At 43.6% G+C, this 16,244-nt stretch overlaps 1 protein-coding gene across 8 annotated transcripts in view; it reads right to left on the bottom strand.

Moving 5' to 3' along the window:
* Positions 1 to 500: 500 nt before the first annotated feature.
* LOC135519249 (mitogen-activated protein kinase kinase kinase kinase 4-like) overlaps positions 501 to 16,244 on the bottom strand; it is a 101,820-nt gene continuing 86,076 nt past the window's right edge. For all 8 annotated transcript variants that reach the window (XM_064944368.1, XM_064944371.1, XM_064944370.1 and 5 more), the window contains 9 exons: positions 14,708 to 14,822; positions 14,276 to 14,443; positions 14,033 to 14,176; positions 10,126 to 10,260; positions 9,086 to 9,186; positions 8,784 to 8,933; positions 8,466 to 8,625; positions 8,188 to 8,327; positions 501 to 3,657 (listed from right to left, as the gene is read on the bottom strand). In XM_064944368.1, coding sequence (XP_064800440.1) covers positions 3,574 to 3,657; positions 8,188 to 8,327; positions 8,466 to 8,625; positions 8,784 to 8,933; positions 9,086 to 9,186; positions 10,126 to 10,260; positions 14,033 to 14,176; positions 14,276 to 14,443; positions 14,708 to 14,822 — 1,197 coding nt within the window. In that variant the 3' untranslated portion in view covers positions 501 to 3,573. The remainder of the gene's footprint in view (positions 3,658 to 8,187; positions 8,328 to 8,465; positions 8,626 to 8,783; positions 8,934 to 9,085; positions 9,187 to 10,125; positions 10,261 to 14,032; positions 14,177 to 14,275; positions 14,444 to 14,707; positions 14,823 to 16,244) is intronic.

The following is a 16,244-nucleotide window of genomic DNA, read 5'->3' as shown; positions in this document are numbered from 1 at the left end:
AACTTTAAAGTTTGGTGGACAAGGAATAATGGTCTGGGGCTGTTTTTCATGGTTCGGGCTAGGCCCCTTAGTTCCAGTGAAGGGAAATTTTAACGCTACCGCATACAAAGACATTCTAGATGATTATGTGCTTCCAACTTTGCGGCAACAGTTTGGGGAAAGCCCTTTCCTGTTTCAGCATGACAATGCCCCCATGCACAAAGCTTGGTCCATACAAAAATGGTTTGTTGAGATCGGTGTGGAAGAACTTGACTGGCCTGCACAGAGCCCTGACCTCAACCCCATCAAACACCTTTGGGATGAATTGGAACGCAGAGTGCGAGCCAGGCCCAATCACCCTACATCAGTGCCTGACCTCACTAACGCTCTTGTGGCTGTAAGAAAGTCCCCACAGCAATGTTCCAACATCTAGTGTAAAGCCTTCCCAGAAGAGTGGAGGCTGTTATAGCTGTATAGGGGTGACCAACAGGGGAAAATGATGTAGAGAAATATAGTCCAGAAAGTCTTTAAATTACTTTAGTTTATTCAAAGAAAAAAAACCTTCAGGAAAATACAGGACTTCCTGTCATACATAGAGAGGACATAAATTAGAGTAGCATGGCAGAAACACTGGAGAAAAACACCCAAGCCTGACTGACATCCAAGCCTGCAGGAAACGGACTGTACATCACAACAATGTCCCCACAACGCTGGATTAATGTTATGGGAACATCTGGAAAATTAAATATTGCATGTGTATTCTTTATTGTGTTGTGAGTTGGTTATTTGAGCGAGAAAAACAATGGCATCATTTAGGATTATTGACTAAAATAACGTTCAATACAAAACAAGCAACAAAAAAACATAAATATGATGCACATTAGTGTAACAAAACATTGCCTCTGTAAACATTTCAATTTTCTCGACCTAACGTGAGCATTATAATATTCAACCACTGCAGAGTACATAAACTTACAGAAACCATTATTAAGCTTCTTAACCATGTTAAAACTTAATACAAAATGCTTCAAGTGAGATCAACAAAGTGGTTTTGTAATTTAAAGAAAAACATTTAATGTTGCCATCTTAGCACTTTTTTTAAAACGTTAAATCAGCAAGCGACTGCTTTTCAGATTGCAAAAATGTTAAATCTTTTTCCATTAATAAGAATATCAATAACCATAATCTTAATAAAGTAACTTATGCCTCATGAAGGCCTTGATGCAACCAGAAAGACATAGTGGGTCAGCATTGGGAGGCTATTAAACACACACATACAGCATTGGGGTTCGCTCTTCAAACGGGTTTCTTTTTCCATATACAAGAAGTTGGCTCGTGAAACAATTCTGTGACATGTAATTTGCAATGCCTTTCCCACAGCTCTACACACATAATGACATGACTGTTAGTACGAGAAAGACCCAACTCAGAGATCATTGACCCACTGTCGGACACATAGTCAGTGTACAGAGTCTGTCCACTTGGGTGAAATAGCTTTGATCCATCACCACCATTAAAACACAGTTGTGTTCTGTGGGAAAATAAGATAATAGCCTGTTGTTGATGTTGTTCTTGTTTGTCACCATGGTCAACGAAGGTTAGATACACCACTGTTGTGGGAGAGCCGTAGCAGGGGATATTGCAGTTCATTGAATAGTCTTCTTTATATATCTGTACAGACTAAAGCCTTTAACAGTGAAAAAGAGGATTCTGCCCAAAGGGGGTTTCCGTCATGAACCGCCAGACGAGAGCTGTAGAATCACAATGGTCAGGTTACCTGTGTTCTGGCTCCTGGTGACCAGACTGCTCTCCTCTGATTTGAAACAAGTTGTTTTGTATTTTATTGCCTTCCATTGATTGATAAGCTGACATTGCACAAGATGGACAAATGTACCATGCTCAAGACGACTTGGTCATGTTGTTTACAGTTACACTAAGGACTAAGCCCTGTTGGTGAATAAGGTTGATTAGGCTACTGTGAGCATACTGGCTCCACAGAAAACTACTATAGCCTAGCATCGTCTCAACTCAGAGCTGCTCCCTCTCCAGCTCTGATGCACTTTAAAACATTGAGTTTGTGAAAGGAAAATCAACATCTTTAATAGCGGAGCCTTCATTTAGTATTCACTTGTGTTACTTTAAAATTGAACATCGAAATCAATCACTTGTGACAAGGAACACAAATAAAAGTCTCATGCCTCTGACCACCACACAGTATACGTCTTTCTACATTCTTGACACTTAGTGCACTGCATTCATGAAAAGATACAAATGAAAAACAAAAAGCTGAAATATCAAAAGAACAATAAAACACTTTTGTTCTATCCACTGACTAGGAGTCCATTGAGTTGTGCTGACCATGTGTAACCTTTCTGCTACAAAAACGTACATCAACACCCTTCCTCTCTCATCTATTGGCCCCTTTACAACCAACCAACCAACCACACACACACACACACACAAACACACAAAATACTATCACCTTACCCTTCTCCACCACTCTCTTTTATTATATCTGTCTATTCACATCCGGACCATGTCCTCCATCCTGGACCCTCTGATGGTCCAAGCCGGATCACCGAGGGATCCACTACCATGACCACTGAAACTATGGATGAGATTAAATGACATTTTATTATACATATACATGGTTTCCTTTTCTAACCCACCCACTCTCTCTCTCCTAAAACACTTCAATGTGTTGTGGGTTGGAATAAAATCAAGCAAACTGGAGACTGTGCAAATGTGATTTTAGAAAATAAGGTAAAAGAAATATTAACTCCACATAGTTTCACTTTTTTTAGGGAATTTATAATAAAAAATACTAGTCTGAAGTCCATCCGGATAAAAACATTTTCTTTGACCGCGACCATTAAAATACTGTAGCTGTCTTAACTCTATCAACACACAGTCCAGCTGAGTCCTCTCAGATACTACCAGATTTACGATAAACCGCCTTGGCCCCTTCCACCTTCTGTCATCATGGCATAGAACAAATTGGCTCCCTTGCTCGGCTTCTCTACTCCCGCCTCCTCCATGACTGACAGCTTCAACCCCCTCCGCCCCCTTGCAGTCAGCAATCATTGTACCAAACAGAAATACATTTACATACACTACTGTAGCATTAACACTGTATGCTCCACCCCTGCTCCTCCCTCGCTAATGAAAAGGGTGGGGTGGAAGGGGGTTCCTGAAATACGAGCAGAAGATGCAGAGAGTAGTTAGTAAACTTCAAGCCCACAGCACAGTCAGTAACTAGGAACGACACACACAGAGGTCACAGGTGTTCAGGGCAACGACGCCGCACAGACGTGTCCACAATCAGTTAAGCACCACAGCGGGGCAAACCGTTCCCCCCCCCTTTATTTTTGTTGTTTTATAATCAATTAACTTAATTTTGAACAATTCTCATATCTGGTATTCACGGCTGGGGAGACGGCATCTGGATGTTGTATGTATCCTCAGTAAAACATGATGCTCCGGGTCGAAGGTCGTAGCTAAGACGGAGATGGTTTTCTTTTGTCCATTGGCATCACTGAACGTTGGGTAAAACGCGGTTGGTTGGTTTCCAGTGTAGAGGGGGCATGGTCTTTCTTACCAGCTGAGCAGAGAGGTACGCCCCAGGGTCATAAAGTACACCTGGCTGGCTCCTCCGGACCGCACCGAGGCAAAGAACACCTGCGGATGGAAACACACACAAACACGTCAATAAATAACTAAACTAATCAGTGACACATCATCAGTGATACATCATAAAGGTAGGGGTGAACTTCTTACACGGAGATGCATACGACCATCATGTTCTTCTGATTGAGTCATTTACAATCACTGATCCATTGGAACAAAGGAAATCAAGACATGTGTCGTAATGTTAATACTTCGTACACAATGTGTAATGGCAGATGGTTGTAAAGTCCATAGAGGTGTGCTCAGGTGTTCTGCAAGGTTCTATTTTGGGCCCATTGTTGTTCATTTTGTATATCAACAACATTGGGGATCTTATTGAAACAGCGGATGTTAGTTTTTATGCAGATGACACTGTTCTTTATTCAAGTGGTAGTAGTTTATCTTTGGCTTTTGAAAATGCTCAAAGAGCATTTAACATCATACAACAGAATCCAGAATACCATTTGAATGGTATTTTCAAATGCCAGGCATGTTACTAATCATGCCATTGCTACATTGGCTGGACATACTATAGAGCAAGTTAAAGTGTACAAATATTTGGGTGTGTGGGTTGATGATAAGTGTATCATGCAGCCCTCAAGTTCAATACAAATCAAAAATGTCTAACACATCATTGTGATCTCTACAGCGCTGTTGGCTGGTCATCATTGACCTTGCGTAGGCTTAGACTGGTATACACTGATTTATAAGGCCATATTGGGTAAAATACCATTTTTAGCTCTGTTCTTTTTTAGTCAGGTCGGTAAATAAATATCAATTACAGTCCCATTCTCATTTTCTTCTAACAGTACCAAAAATTAGAACAGGTCATGGTAGAAATAGTTTTAGTTACTGGTCCTGGAATTATCTCCTGAACATTTAAAAATTTGATGCTCTAGTTCCATTGGTGGAGTTTAAACACTTGATCGATGTATATATCATAGAAGAGTGTAATTGTTTTTAGGCCAGCTGTTTTTAGTCAAGACTTTCGTGTTTTTAACGTAAAAAATTGTTTTGACTGTATGTGTGTTTATAGTTTTGTTTAATGTTGTGTTAGTGTATGTAAGTTGTTTAGCTGAAACGTTGTTCCCCCTGCTGCTATTGGACCAGGTCTCTCTTGGAAAAGAGATGTTATCGCAATGAGAAAAACCTGTATAAATAAAAGGTAAAAAATGAATCATAGGAAAACAATAGTGACAACCATGCAGAGAATTCCTGTATAAGCAGTCAGTAATACAACTCCAAACAATGTATGGTAAAGCACTAGCTATATCAAACATCAAGAAGTCTAACAACTTCCCAAAAGTATATACACTATAATACAAAGGTATGTGGACACTCCTTCAAATGAGTGGATTCAGCTTTAAAAAAAAAATGTTACCCGCTTTTCTCCCCAATTTCGTGGTATCCAATTGTTAGTAGTTACTATCTTGTCTCATCGCTACAACTCCCGTACGGGCTCGAGAGAGACGAAGGTTGAAACACAACCCAACCAAGACGCACTGCTTCGTGACACAGCGCGCATCCAACCCGGAAGCCAGCCGCACCAATGTGCCGTAGGAAACACCTTTACCTGACTACCTGGTTAGCACTGCGCCCGGCCCGCCACAGGAGTCGGAATTCAGCTATTTCAACCACACACATTGCTGACGTGTACAAAATCGAGCACCCAGCCACACAATCTCCATAGACAAACATTGGCAGTAGAATGGCCTTACTAAAGAGCTCAGTGACTTTCAACATGGCACTGTCATAGGATGTCACCTTTCCAACAAGTCAAATTGACAGTTGACCTGGGCAGCCCTGCTAGAGCTGCCCAGGTCAACTGTAAGTGCTGTTACTGTGAAGTGGAAACGTCTAAGAGCAACAACGGCTTAGTCGCGAAGTGTTAGGCCACATAAACCCACAGAACGGGGCCGCCGATTTTCAACAGAACAAAGGGTGGCTACTTTGAAGAATCTAAAATATATTTAGATTTGTTTAACAATTTCTTTGGTTACTACATGATTCCATGTGTGTAATTTCATAGTTTTGATGTCTTCACTATTATTCTACAATGTAGAAAATAATTTTAAAAATAAAGAAAAACCCTTGAATGAGTAGGTGTGTCCAAACTTTTGACTGTTACTGTAAATTAGAGTAGCATGGCAGAAACACTGGAGAAAAACACCCAAGCCTGACTGACATCCAAGCCTGCAGGAAACGGACTGTACATCACTACAATGTCCCTACAACGCTGGATTAATGTATCTGGAAAATTAAACATTTGCAAGTGTATTAACAAAGTGAAATCAATTCATTAGGCCATAATCTATGGATTTCACGTGACTGGGCATACAGATATGCATCTATTGGTCACAGATACCTTAAAAAAAAGTGGGCCTCAATCTCGTTGCAGTATTTTTGTGCATTCAAATTGCCAATGGATAAAACGCTAGTGTGTTCATTGTCCCCAGTTTATGCCTGCCCATACCATAAGCCCACCGCCACCATGGGGCACTCTGTTCACAAACCGCTCGCCCACAAGACACCATATACATGGTCTGCGGTTGGGAGGCCAGTTGGGCGTACTGCCAAATTCTCTAAAGCTACGTTGGAGGTGGCTTATGTTGGGGAATGAATATTCAATTCAAAGCTCTGGCGGACATTCCTGCAGTCAACATGCCAATTGCACACTCACTCAAAAATTTAGAAATCTGTTGCATTGTGTTGTGTGACAAAATGGCACATTTTAGAGTGGCCTTTTATTGTCCCCAGCACAAGATGCACCTGTGTAATGATCATGCTGTTTAATCAGCTTCTTGATATGCCACACCTGTCAGGTGGCTGGATTATCTTTGCAAAGGAGAAATGCTCATAACAGGAATGTAAACAAATTTGTGCACAAAATTTGAGAGAAATACGCTTTTCGTGCGTGTGGACTATTTCTGAGATATTTTATTTCAGCTCATGAAACATGGGACCAACACTTTACATGTTGAGTTTATATTTTTGTTTAGTGTAGTATTTGGTGATTCTCAGAAACACTATATTGGGCTCCCGAGTGGCGCAGCGGTCTAAGGCTACAGACACCCTGGTTCGAATACAGGCTGTATCACAACCGGCTATGATTGTCCCATAGGGCAGTCCCATAGGGCAGTGCACAATTGGCCCAGTGTTGCCTGGTGTTGGCCGGTGTAGGCCGTCATTGTAAATAAGAATTGTGCGACTTGCCTAGTTAAATAAAAAGGTACAAAAATATTAATTTCTACCAGATAAAGAAACTGAAAATTATATTGGGATTTTATAACTAACCAATGAGTGCCTTGGAGTTTTTTCAACCTCACATAATGTCTGTACAGCTTTCACATCAGTGAGAGACATGGGAAATGGGGAAACTACGGCTAGACGAGCTCTCTCCACCAGTTTAGCTGCTTCTGCTTTGTGGTTGGTCCCACTCATCTAACATACTAGCTAGTTCAGCTCTTAATTGGTGTGTATAACAGAAATCCAACAGAGGCTAAAAGGTTCCCGAACATGAAATACAAAAAAGGCACCAAAAACCTTATTTTGCCATTCTTAATGAAGCAGGGGGTATAGTTGGTGTATAGCTGTGTATTACTTTGCCTACTCCACTAGTTAACAAAGGAGAGTGAAGGGTCAGAAACTAGCTTTGATGGCCACTTTTGCCTAATTGCTGTCTGTCTAAAAATACCCTATGTTTCAATGGAATGATTGATCGATTGATACTCAGTGAATGGGGTCCCGAGTCTGCTTGGGACACAGGATGGGACAGCGCTTTGTGACACACTAACAGGAGACAGAGCTCTGAGAGGGACAGAGTTATTAGTGTAAACAGCCCTCAACCTAGGTAATTACCTCCAAATGTATGTGTGGTGTGTGTGGTGTGTGGTGTGTGGTGTGTGGTGTGTGTGTGTGTGTGTGTGTGTGTGTGTGTGTGTGTGTGTGTGTGTGTGTGTGTGTGTGTGTGTGCGTGTCAGGGTTTCCGTTAGGAAAATGTGGCGCCAGACATTTGACAGGCAGCATTTTAATTTACCGGACATTTGAGAAATTTACCGGACCCATATGCATTGGATGTGTAACCTGATTAAGGACTTCACCCACGGGGCTCAGAATGACAGAAATCACATTTAGAATATGGTAATTCATGTTAACAGAACATGCAAGTCCAGGATGCAACGATGTGCAGTCCTTACTGAATTCTTATGTGCACTTTGAACATTAGAATAACTGTCCGTATTTACTTTTCCACAGCCAACAAGATGAGTAACGAACAGCAAAATCACTAGCCTATGTCAATCTACTATACTAGAAACGTTTAGGCTACCGATTCTATTGGTCAGCTTGTCGAGAAAGAAATAGCCTATTCAAAACAGACTCTGGGACAGTTGTGGGACAGTAGATCCCAAATTCATACAACCAGTAGGTCTAAGTTACATTTTTACTTTATTTATCTGATTTTCCATTTTTTTGTATCGGACAAAAGCCGGTTATTACCGTCTTAAGGAAACACTGGTTTGTGTATGTGTCTAGGGGTCAAACCTTGTCATTCCTCTCACACAGGAACTTGAGTCTCTGGGCTCTCTTGTGCATGAAGACCCCGTCCAGGTGTCCGGTCTCCACAGACCTGATCTCTATGGCCTTCTCCCCCCAGCCCATAATCTGGTTAGAACGTATGTAGGCTACATAGAAAGACAAAGAGGGAGACAGGGGGGTGAGTGGCTGGTATGACAACAGAGTTAACATGTTCAAACACTTAATTTAAGGACCTATTGTATGAGTGTGTATGTGTATTTGTACGTGTGTGTGTCTCCACCTACCCACAGAAGTGGGCATCTCGCCCCACTGCAGCACCACGTCCTTGGTGATGCGTCCATAGGTGTTGACATAGACACCCTCGTCCTCGTAACACACTAGCAGCTCAATGCCATCTGTGTTGGGCAGGATGATGATGGCATGGGACTGGATACTGGTCTGGATCTACAGAGGGAGACAGAGGGAGACGGGAGAGAGAAAGAGGGGGAACCATGTTAATTCAATAATGTTAATTCAATAGTGAAGTTATCCATGGAAAAATAGAGGAAGAAGAGAAGGGGATGAGGGAGGAGAGGATACAGAGACTCTAGTGTTTCTTTTACATGGGTGGGCAGGTAGATGTCGTAGACTGCCCCCGAGTCCACGTCAACGGCATGAAATCCGTTACTGGAGCCATAGATGACCTTTAATCTCTGACCTTCCTCCACCGTCAGGTCAACCAGCAGGGGCTTGTGCACCAGGTCACCAAACGACTGCGGGGGTCAACCAGGGGTCAAAGGTCATTCACATACAGTAGTGTGTGTCATTGTAAGATTGTCATAACAATTCACAATAGCTGCATAACTGATTGAATAGATGGTAGTGACTAGCTCCCATAGGCATCTTAGGTTTCCTTAATGTTCACCTTGAAAGCCATGAACTTGTGGTAGGGCTTCGGTGCCCATGCATAGACCTCCACCGAGTTCTTCAGGGCCAGAACCAAAAACTTGATCCTCTCGTATTTCACTGGGAAATAAAACAGTTGGGATACATGAGGAAGATGAGGAGCCAACTGACAGGGTTAATTCAGAGCATCCTCAAGACTTTAAAAGACAGTATCAAAATCAAATCAAATTTAATTTGCCACATGTGCTAAATGCAACCTTACTGTGAAATGTGTGCAAGCAATGCAATTTTAAGAAATTTTTTTTTAAAGGGGGGGGGGGGGGGTAATTTGATTAATTGTTCAGCAGACTTGTTTTTAAGTTCTCTGTCCCAGTACTATTATTAGTAGGAAATGTAATTCTACCAAAATACTTTTAGCTGACATAATATTACAGTCGTATTATCTTACTCAGAGAAGTGACAGAATTGGGACATGGAGTTTGCTGGGTAGACCGAGGGTATTTCGTATTAGGAAGCAGTTGTGTACTTTCCCACAAAAAAGTATATACGATTCTAAGGCTTAAACTCATGGGCAGAACATAGATGGCCTGACCGACAGCTCTGACAGAGAGGCAGGGTTTCCAACAGTAAATTCAGGACTTTGCCCTGTGACATCACTAATCTGGGGAGATGGAACGTGAGACAGAACATTCTGGTCTCGTCTCTTCCAGGAAGTTCATGTACCTATCATTACAAAACTCTGGACTTTCTCTTCCATGTTGCACGTATGACTTGACGTGCTGTGCCAGTGTATTATGCACCCTACTCTGGCTGTCTTTAAGATAGTGATTCTAACATGGTGGATGAAGACCAACTGAGAGAAAACATTGTTTGGTTCATTTGGAGGGTCATATGAAAAATCAACTGTCTTTGGTGGTTCCTAAACATGTTGTGCAGACATGACCATAACATAAATTTCTATGAAAAAACAGTCCTAAAATAAATGAATTTTCTCCCCACATCATAACATCCCATCCTTTTAACCCTACTGGCCAGATGCATGTTGAAGATGGAACGTACCAACTTTGTAGTGCACAGCGCCCTCCAGGTCTCCCACAGTGACCCAGCCCTGTTTCTTCTCCACCTCAGGGTCGTTGTGCAGGATCTTGTTCCTCAGCCAGGACAGATAGTAAACACGCAGCTTGTTCTTCTTGCCTGCACGAGCCAGGGTCAGACAAGGGGAATAGTCAAGGGTCTGGGTACCTACAATGAACCTACGATACAGTATCTAAATGTAATGGCACAGGGGTGAAGTTTCCCTTAGGTACAGATCTAGGATCAGCTTCCGCTCTCCAAATCTACCATTAGTGTGGGCCATGCCAAACTGACCCAAGATCAGTGTGTAGGGGGACCTTCATCCTACTTCCATATAATGGGTGGAGAGAGGTTGTTTTATTGTACAAACTTATTGCAATGAATGGAGGTACACAACATATACAAAAACTGTGTGGACACCCCTTCAAATTAGTGGATTCGTCTACTTCAACCACACCCGTTGCTGACAGGTGTAGAAAACAGAGTACACAGCCATGCAATCTCCATAGACAAATATTGGCAGTAGAATGGCCTTACTGAAGAGCTCAGTGACTGTCAAAGTGGCACCGTCATAGAATGCCACCTTTCCAACAAGTCAACTAGTCAAATTGATAGGCGTCGGCTGGAGTGGTGTAAAGCTTGCCGCTATTGGACTCTTGATCAGTGGAAACGTGTTCTCTGGAGTGATGAATCCCGCTTCACCATCTGGCAGTCCAACAGACGAATCTGGGTTTAGCGGATGCCAGGAAAATGCTACCTACCTGCCCGAATGCATAGCACCAACTGTCAAGTTTAGTGGAGGAATAATGGTCTGGGGCTGTTTTCCATGGTTCGGGCTAGGCCCCTTAGTTTCAGTGAAGGGATATCTTAACACTACAGCATACAGTGACATTCTAGATGGTTCTGTGCTCTCAACTTTGTGGCAACAGCTCGTGGAAAGCCCTTTCCTGTTTCAGTATGACAATGCCCCTGTGCACAAAGCTTGGTCCATACAGAATTTTTTTGTGGAGATCGGTGTGGAAGAACTTGACTGGCCTGCACAGAGCCATGACCTCAACCCCATCGAACACCTTTAGGATGAATTGGAATGCCGACTGTGAGCCTGTCCTAATCACCCAACATCGGTTCCCAACCTCACTAATGCTCGAGGCTGAATGGATGCAAGTCCCTGCAGCAATGTTTGAATTAGAGAATTGAATTCCTTCTTTCAATTGTGATTGACATTATGGATACTAGGACAGAGGAATTGACAGGGTCTGTATTTGTGCACAACCTGTACTGTATATATTTGACAACACGTTGCAACATAATGGAAAACTGTGTTTGTGAATGTACATTGAGGTTGTGGAAATTTTAAAAGACAAATAACATTTTCTGTGAATTGACCAACATGTCGTCACACACAACTTTCATATTCATCTACTGAGAATGATGCAGTACAACGACAATGGCTTGAAGGATAAAACGTAAGTATTTCTATCTACGCTAAAAATGGAAGAAGCAACGTCAAGTTGTCTCCACGTCTCACGTCTCATATGGACCTTTCTTTCCTTCACTGCAATATGACATCAAACTGACGGATGACACTGCAATCAGACTGCAATCCGTGTTTGTTTCCATCATGGAAATATTTGTGTGTGTGTGTGTGTGTGTGTGTGTGTGTGTGTGTGTGTGTGTGTGTGTGTGTGTGTGTGTGTGTGTGTGTGTGTGTGTGTGTGTGTGTGTGTGTGTGTGTCAGTGGACATGCAATACATGTATACATTGAGTGTACAAAACATTATGAACACCTGCTCTTTCCATGACAGACTGACCAGGTGAATCCAAGTGAAAAAGATAGGATCCCTTATTGATGTCACCTGTTAAATCCACTTCAATCAGTGTAGATGAAGGGGAGGAGACAGGTTTAAGAAGGATTTAAGCCTTGAGACAATTGAGACATGGATTGTGCATGTGCCATTCAGAGGGTGATTGGGCAAGACAAAAGGCACACCGGTGTGCATCAACAACTTCCACGCTACTGGGTTTTTCACACTCAACAGTTTCCCGTGTGTATCAAGAATGGTCCACCAGCCAACTTGACAGAGCTGTGGGAAGCGTTGGACTCAACATGTTCTTAACGTTTTGGACACTCAGTGTATGACGTCCTACACTAACTGGCCATTTACTCAATTTCCTCTGTTGTGACATCCGACGCAACACTGTGTGAAACAGACCAACGAGCGTTGGATGGTTGCTACAGTCAATTATGTGACCACAGCACAGGAAAGAGAAGCAGGAACCTACAGTCAGACACTATGTCTGCTTGGCACGAACTGTCTCAGGGAGATTACTTAGACCCCTTACGTTTGTGTGCATGTCTGTTTTTCCATCAATCAATCAAATGTATTTCTAAAGCCCTTTTTACATCAGCAGATGTCACAAAGTGCTGTACAGAAACCCAGCCTAAACCCCAAACAGCAAGCAATGCAGATATAGAAGCATGGTGGCTAAGAAAAACTCCCTAGAAAGGTCAGAACCTAGGAAGAAACCTAGAGAAGAACCAGGCTATAAGCGGTGGTCAGTCCTCTTCTGGCTGTGCCGGGTGGAGATTATAACAGAACATGGCCAAAATGTTCAAACGTTCATAGATGACCAGCAGGATCAAATAATAATAATCACAGTGGTTGTAGAGGGTGCAACAGGTCAGCACCTCAGGAGAAATGTCAGTTGGCTTTTCATAGCCGAGCATTCAGAGTTCGAGACAGCAGGTGCGGAAGAGAGATTCGAAAACAGCAGGTCAGGAATAAGGTAGCACGTCCGATGAACAGGTCAGGGTTCCATAGCCGCAGGCAGAACAGTTAAAACTGGAGCAGCAGCACAACCAGGTGGACTGGGCACAGCAAGGAGTCATCAGGACAGGTAGTCCTGAGGCATGGTCCCAGGGCTTAGGTCCTCCGGGAGGGGAGAGAGAGAATTAAAGGGAGCATACTTAAATTCACACAGGACACCGGAAAAGACAGGATAATTACTACATCAGATATAACAGACTGACCCTAGCCCCCCGACACCTAAACTATTGCAGCATAGATACTGGAGGCTGAGTCAGGAGGGGTCGGGAGATACTGTGGCCCTGTCCAATGATACCCTCGGAAAGGGCCAACCAGGCAGGATATAACCCCATCCACTTTTCCGAAGCACAGCCCCCACACCACTAGAGGGATATCTGCAAACCACCAACTTACTACCCTGAGACAAGGCCGAGTACAGCCCACGAAGATCTCCCCCACGGTACAAACGGACAGGAAGATCACGTCAGTGACTGAACCCACTCAAGTGGCGCATCCTTCCTAGGGACGGCATGGAAGAGCACCAGTAAGCCAGTGACTCACCCCTCGTAATAGGGTTAGAGGCAGAGAGTCCCAGTGGAGAGAGGGGAGCCGGCCAGGCAGAGACAGCAAGGGCAGTTCGTTGCTCCAGTGCTTTTCCGTTCGCCTTCGCACCCCTGGGCCAGACTACACTCAATCATAGGACCTACTGAAGAGATGAGTCTTCAATAAAGACAATAAAGGTTGAGACCAAATCTGCGTCTCTCACATGGATAGGCAGACCATTCCATGAAAATTGAGCTCTATAGGAGAAAGCCCTGCCTCCAGCTGTTTGCTTAGAAATTCTAGGGACGGTAAGGAGGCCTGCGTCTTGTGACAGTAGTGTACATGTAGGTATGTATGACAGGACCAAATCGGAAAGATAGATAGGAGCAAGCCCATGTAATGCTTTGTAGGTTAGCAGTAAAACCTTGAAATCAGCCCTAGCCATGTACGTGTAAGAAATGTGTACAATAGTGTGTGTGTGTGTGTCGCGCACGTGTTTGAATGTCTTTATTCCCATCTATGTATAGTAACTGTGTGTGTACCTGATATAGTGACCAGGACGTTGAGTCCCTCTAGTACGTCCATCTGTTGGAAGCGGCGTCGGCTGATGAGGGGGTAGACCTTCCCCTGACCGCTACGGTCCAGCAGCATCAGACCACTCTCTGTGCCCACCAGGAGGTTCACTCCTACACACACACAGTTTTGCATTTAGATTGCTGTCACCTGGTAGTGAAGACTAATATTACTGTGATAACTACATAGCAGAGATAATTGTGACCACTCACCCCAGAGTGCTGCACACAGGATCTCAGAGTTAAACCTCTTCTTATACTTGCGGATCTCTGGGGTGTCGCTTTGTGGTCGTGTGTTGACGGGGTTCACATTGACCACGGAGCCTTTACGTGACGGGTCCGCCCGCAGTGCCTCCGCCAGCCTGGCGTCGTTCCCAAAAGCTGCAGAGGACAAGGAAGGGATTCAGTTGGAAATACAAACTGATTATGTATTACTACCATATATATTCAGTTCTATATATTTAGTACACGTTTCTATAAATGTTCTATATTTAGTATACATCTCTATAACGTTTGTTTGGAATAAACGGGTGTTCTCTGGTGTTGCCTCAGAAACTAACACAAGGTTTGTTGACACTGGAGAGAACCCCTCAGATACTGCTGGTCGCCCAATAAGAGGGCTGGGAGCTGGTGGGAGGGGCTTACCCAGGTTATTGAGAGCGGCGCCGGATGGAGAGACCTGGAGGAGGCGTGGATCAATAAAGGGAGTGAAGGAGGAGGAGGACTTGTGCTTCTGCATGCTGTTGCTGGAAGTATGGCTCTAGAGAAGCAGGTAAATAGAATAACATATAGACATATAGAATCATTATGTCATTGACTTACCAGCCAACTCCTAGACCAAGGCTACAATGGCAGCAGTTTGTGTACGTATAAACATGAAACACCATTTCCCATAACTCCATAAATACCACAAAACTAAAAAATAGAAATACAGAACCAAGAAACTGGGGCAGGTGTAAGGAGCATAGAGAAATCAGGTACAGGAAAAACAATTCACAAAATCACACAGTGAATTAAAGAGAAACAGGCAAAAACAAGAGGCATCTATGGTGGTGGGTAAAACAGATGGAATGTTCAGGTAATAACAGAAGTTGAGGAACAAAAACATATCTCAAGGAATGGCTTTTCATGGTAAAATAATTATCTGTGTTTATTCCTGAAATATGCTATGTTGTAGCCTAGTCCAACGAGGGTTTCTGGAATATGTCTTTAATCATCTGTGACTAAAAGCCACAAATAATAATCAAAATGTGCCTCCGAGGATATGTAAGCCAGCACAAACCTAGTCTAAAAAAAAAAGTATAAAAAATAAGAAATTATGTAAAATTCCATAAACTTGGTTAAAATAATATATTTTTTAGGGGGGAGAAACATCACACCTACAGAGCTTGGAGGAAACTGGAGTAGTTGTTGCACTCAGAAAAGGTGGCCAGAGAGAGATAACCACTAGGTGGCCAGAGAGCAGGAGAACACCACTAGCTGGCCAGAGAGCGAGAGAGAGCAAGAACTACCAGGTGGCCAGAGAGCAGGAGAACACCACTAGCTGGCCAGAGAGAGAGAGAGCGAGCACTACCAGGTGGCCAGAGAGAGGGATAACATGACTAGGTGGCCAGAGAGAGAGAGAGAGAGAGAGAGAACACCACTAGGTGGCCAGAGAGAGAGAGAGAACACCACTAGGTGGCCAGAGAGAGAGAGAACACCACTAGGTGGCCAGAGAGAGAGAGAACACCACTAGGTGACCAGAGAGAGAGAACACCACTAGGTGGCCAGAGAGAGAGAGAACACCACTAGGTGGCCAGAGAGAGAGAGAGAACACCACTAGGTGGCCAGAGAGAGAGAGAACACCACTAGGTGGCCAGAGAGAGAGAACACCACTAGGTGACCAGAGAGAGAGAGGGAGAGAACACCACTAGGTGGCCAGAAAGAGAGAGGGAGAGAACACCACTAGGTGGCCAGAGAGAAAGAGAGAGAGAACACCACTAGGTGGCCAGAGAGAAAGAGAGAGAGAACACCACTAGGTGGCCAGAGAGAGAGAGAGAGAGAGAGAGAGAGAGAGGACACCACTAGGTGGCCAGAGAGAGAGAGAACCACTAGGTGGCCAGAGAGAGAGAGAGAGAGAGAGAGAGAGAGAGAGAGAGAGAGAGAGAGAGAGAGAGGGGACACCACTAGGTGGCCAGAGAGA

Source organism: Oncorhynchus masou, chromosome 29 (assembly GCF_036934945.1).
Source record: "Oncorhynchus masou masou isolate Uvic2021 chromosome 29, UVic_Omas_1.1, whole genome shotgun sequence".
NCBI lineage: Eukaryota > Metazoa > Chordata > Actinopteri > Salmoniformes > Salmonidae > Oncorhynchus > Oncorhynchus masou.
Note: the sequence above shows the minus strand (reverse complement) of the source record. Positions and strands in the feature narration are given on the sequence as shown.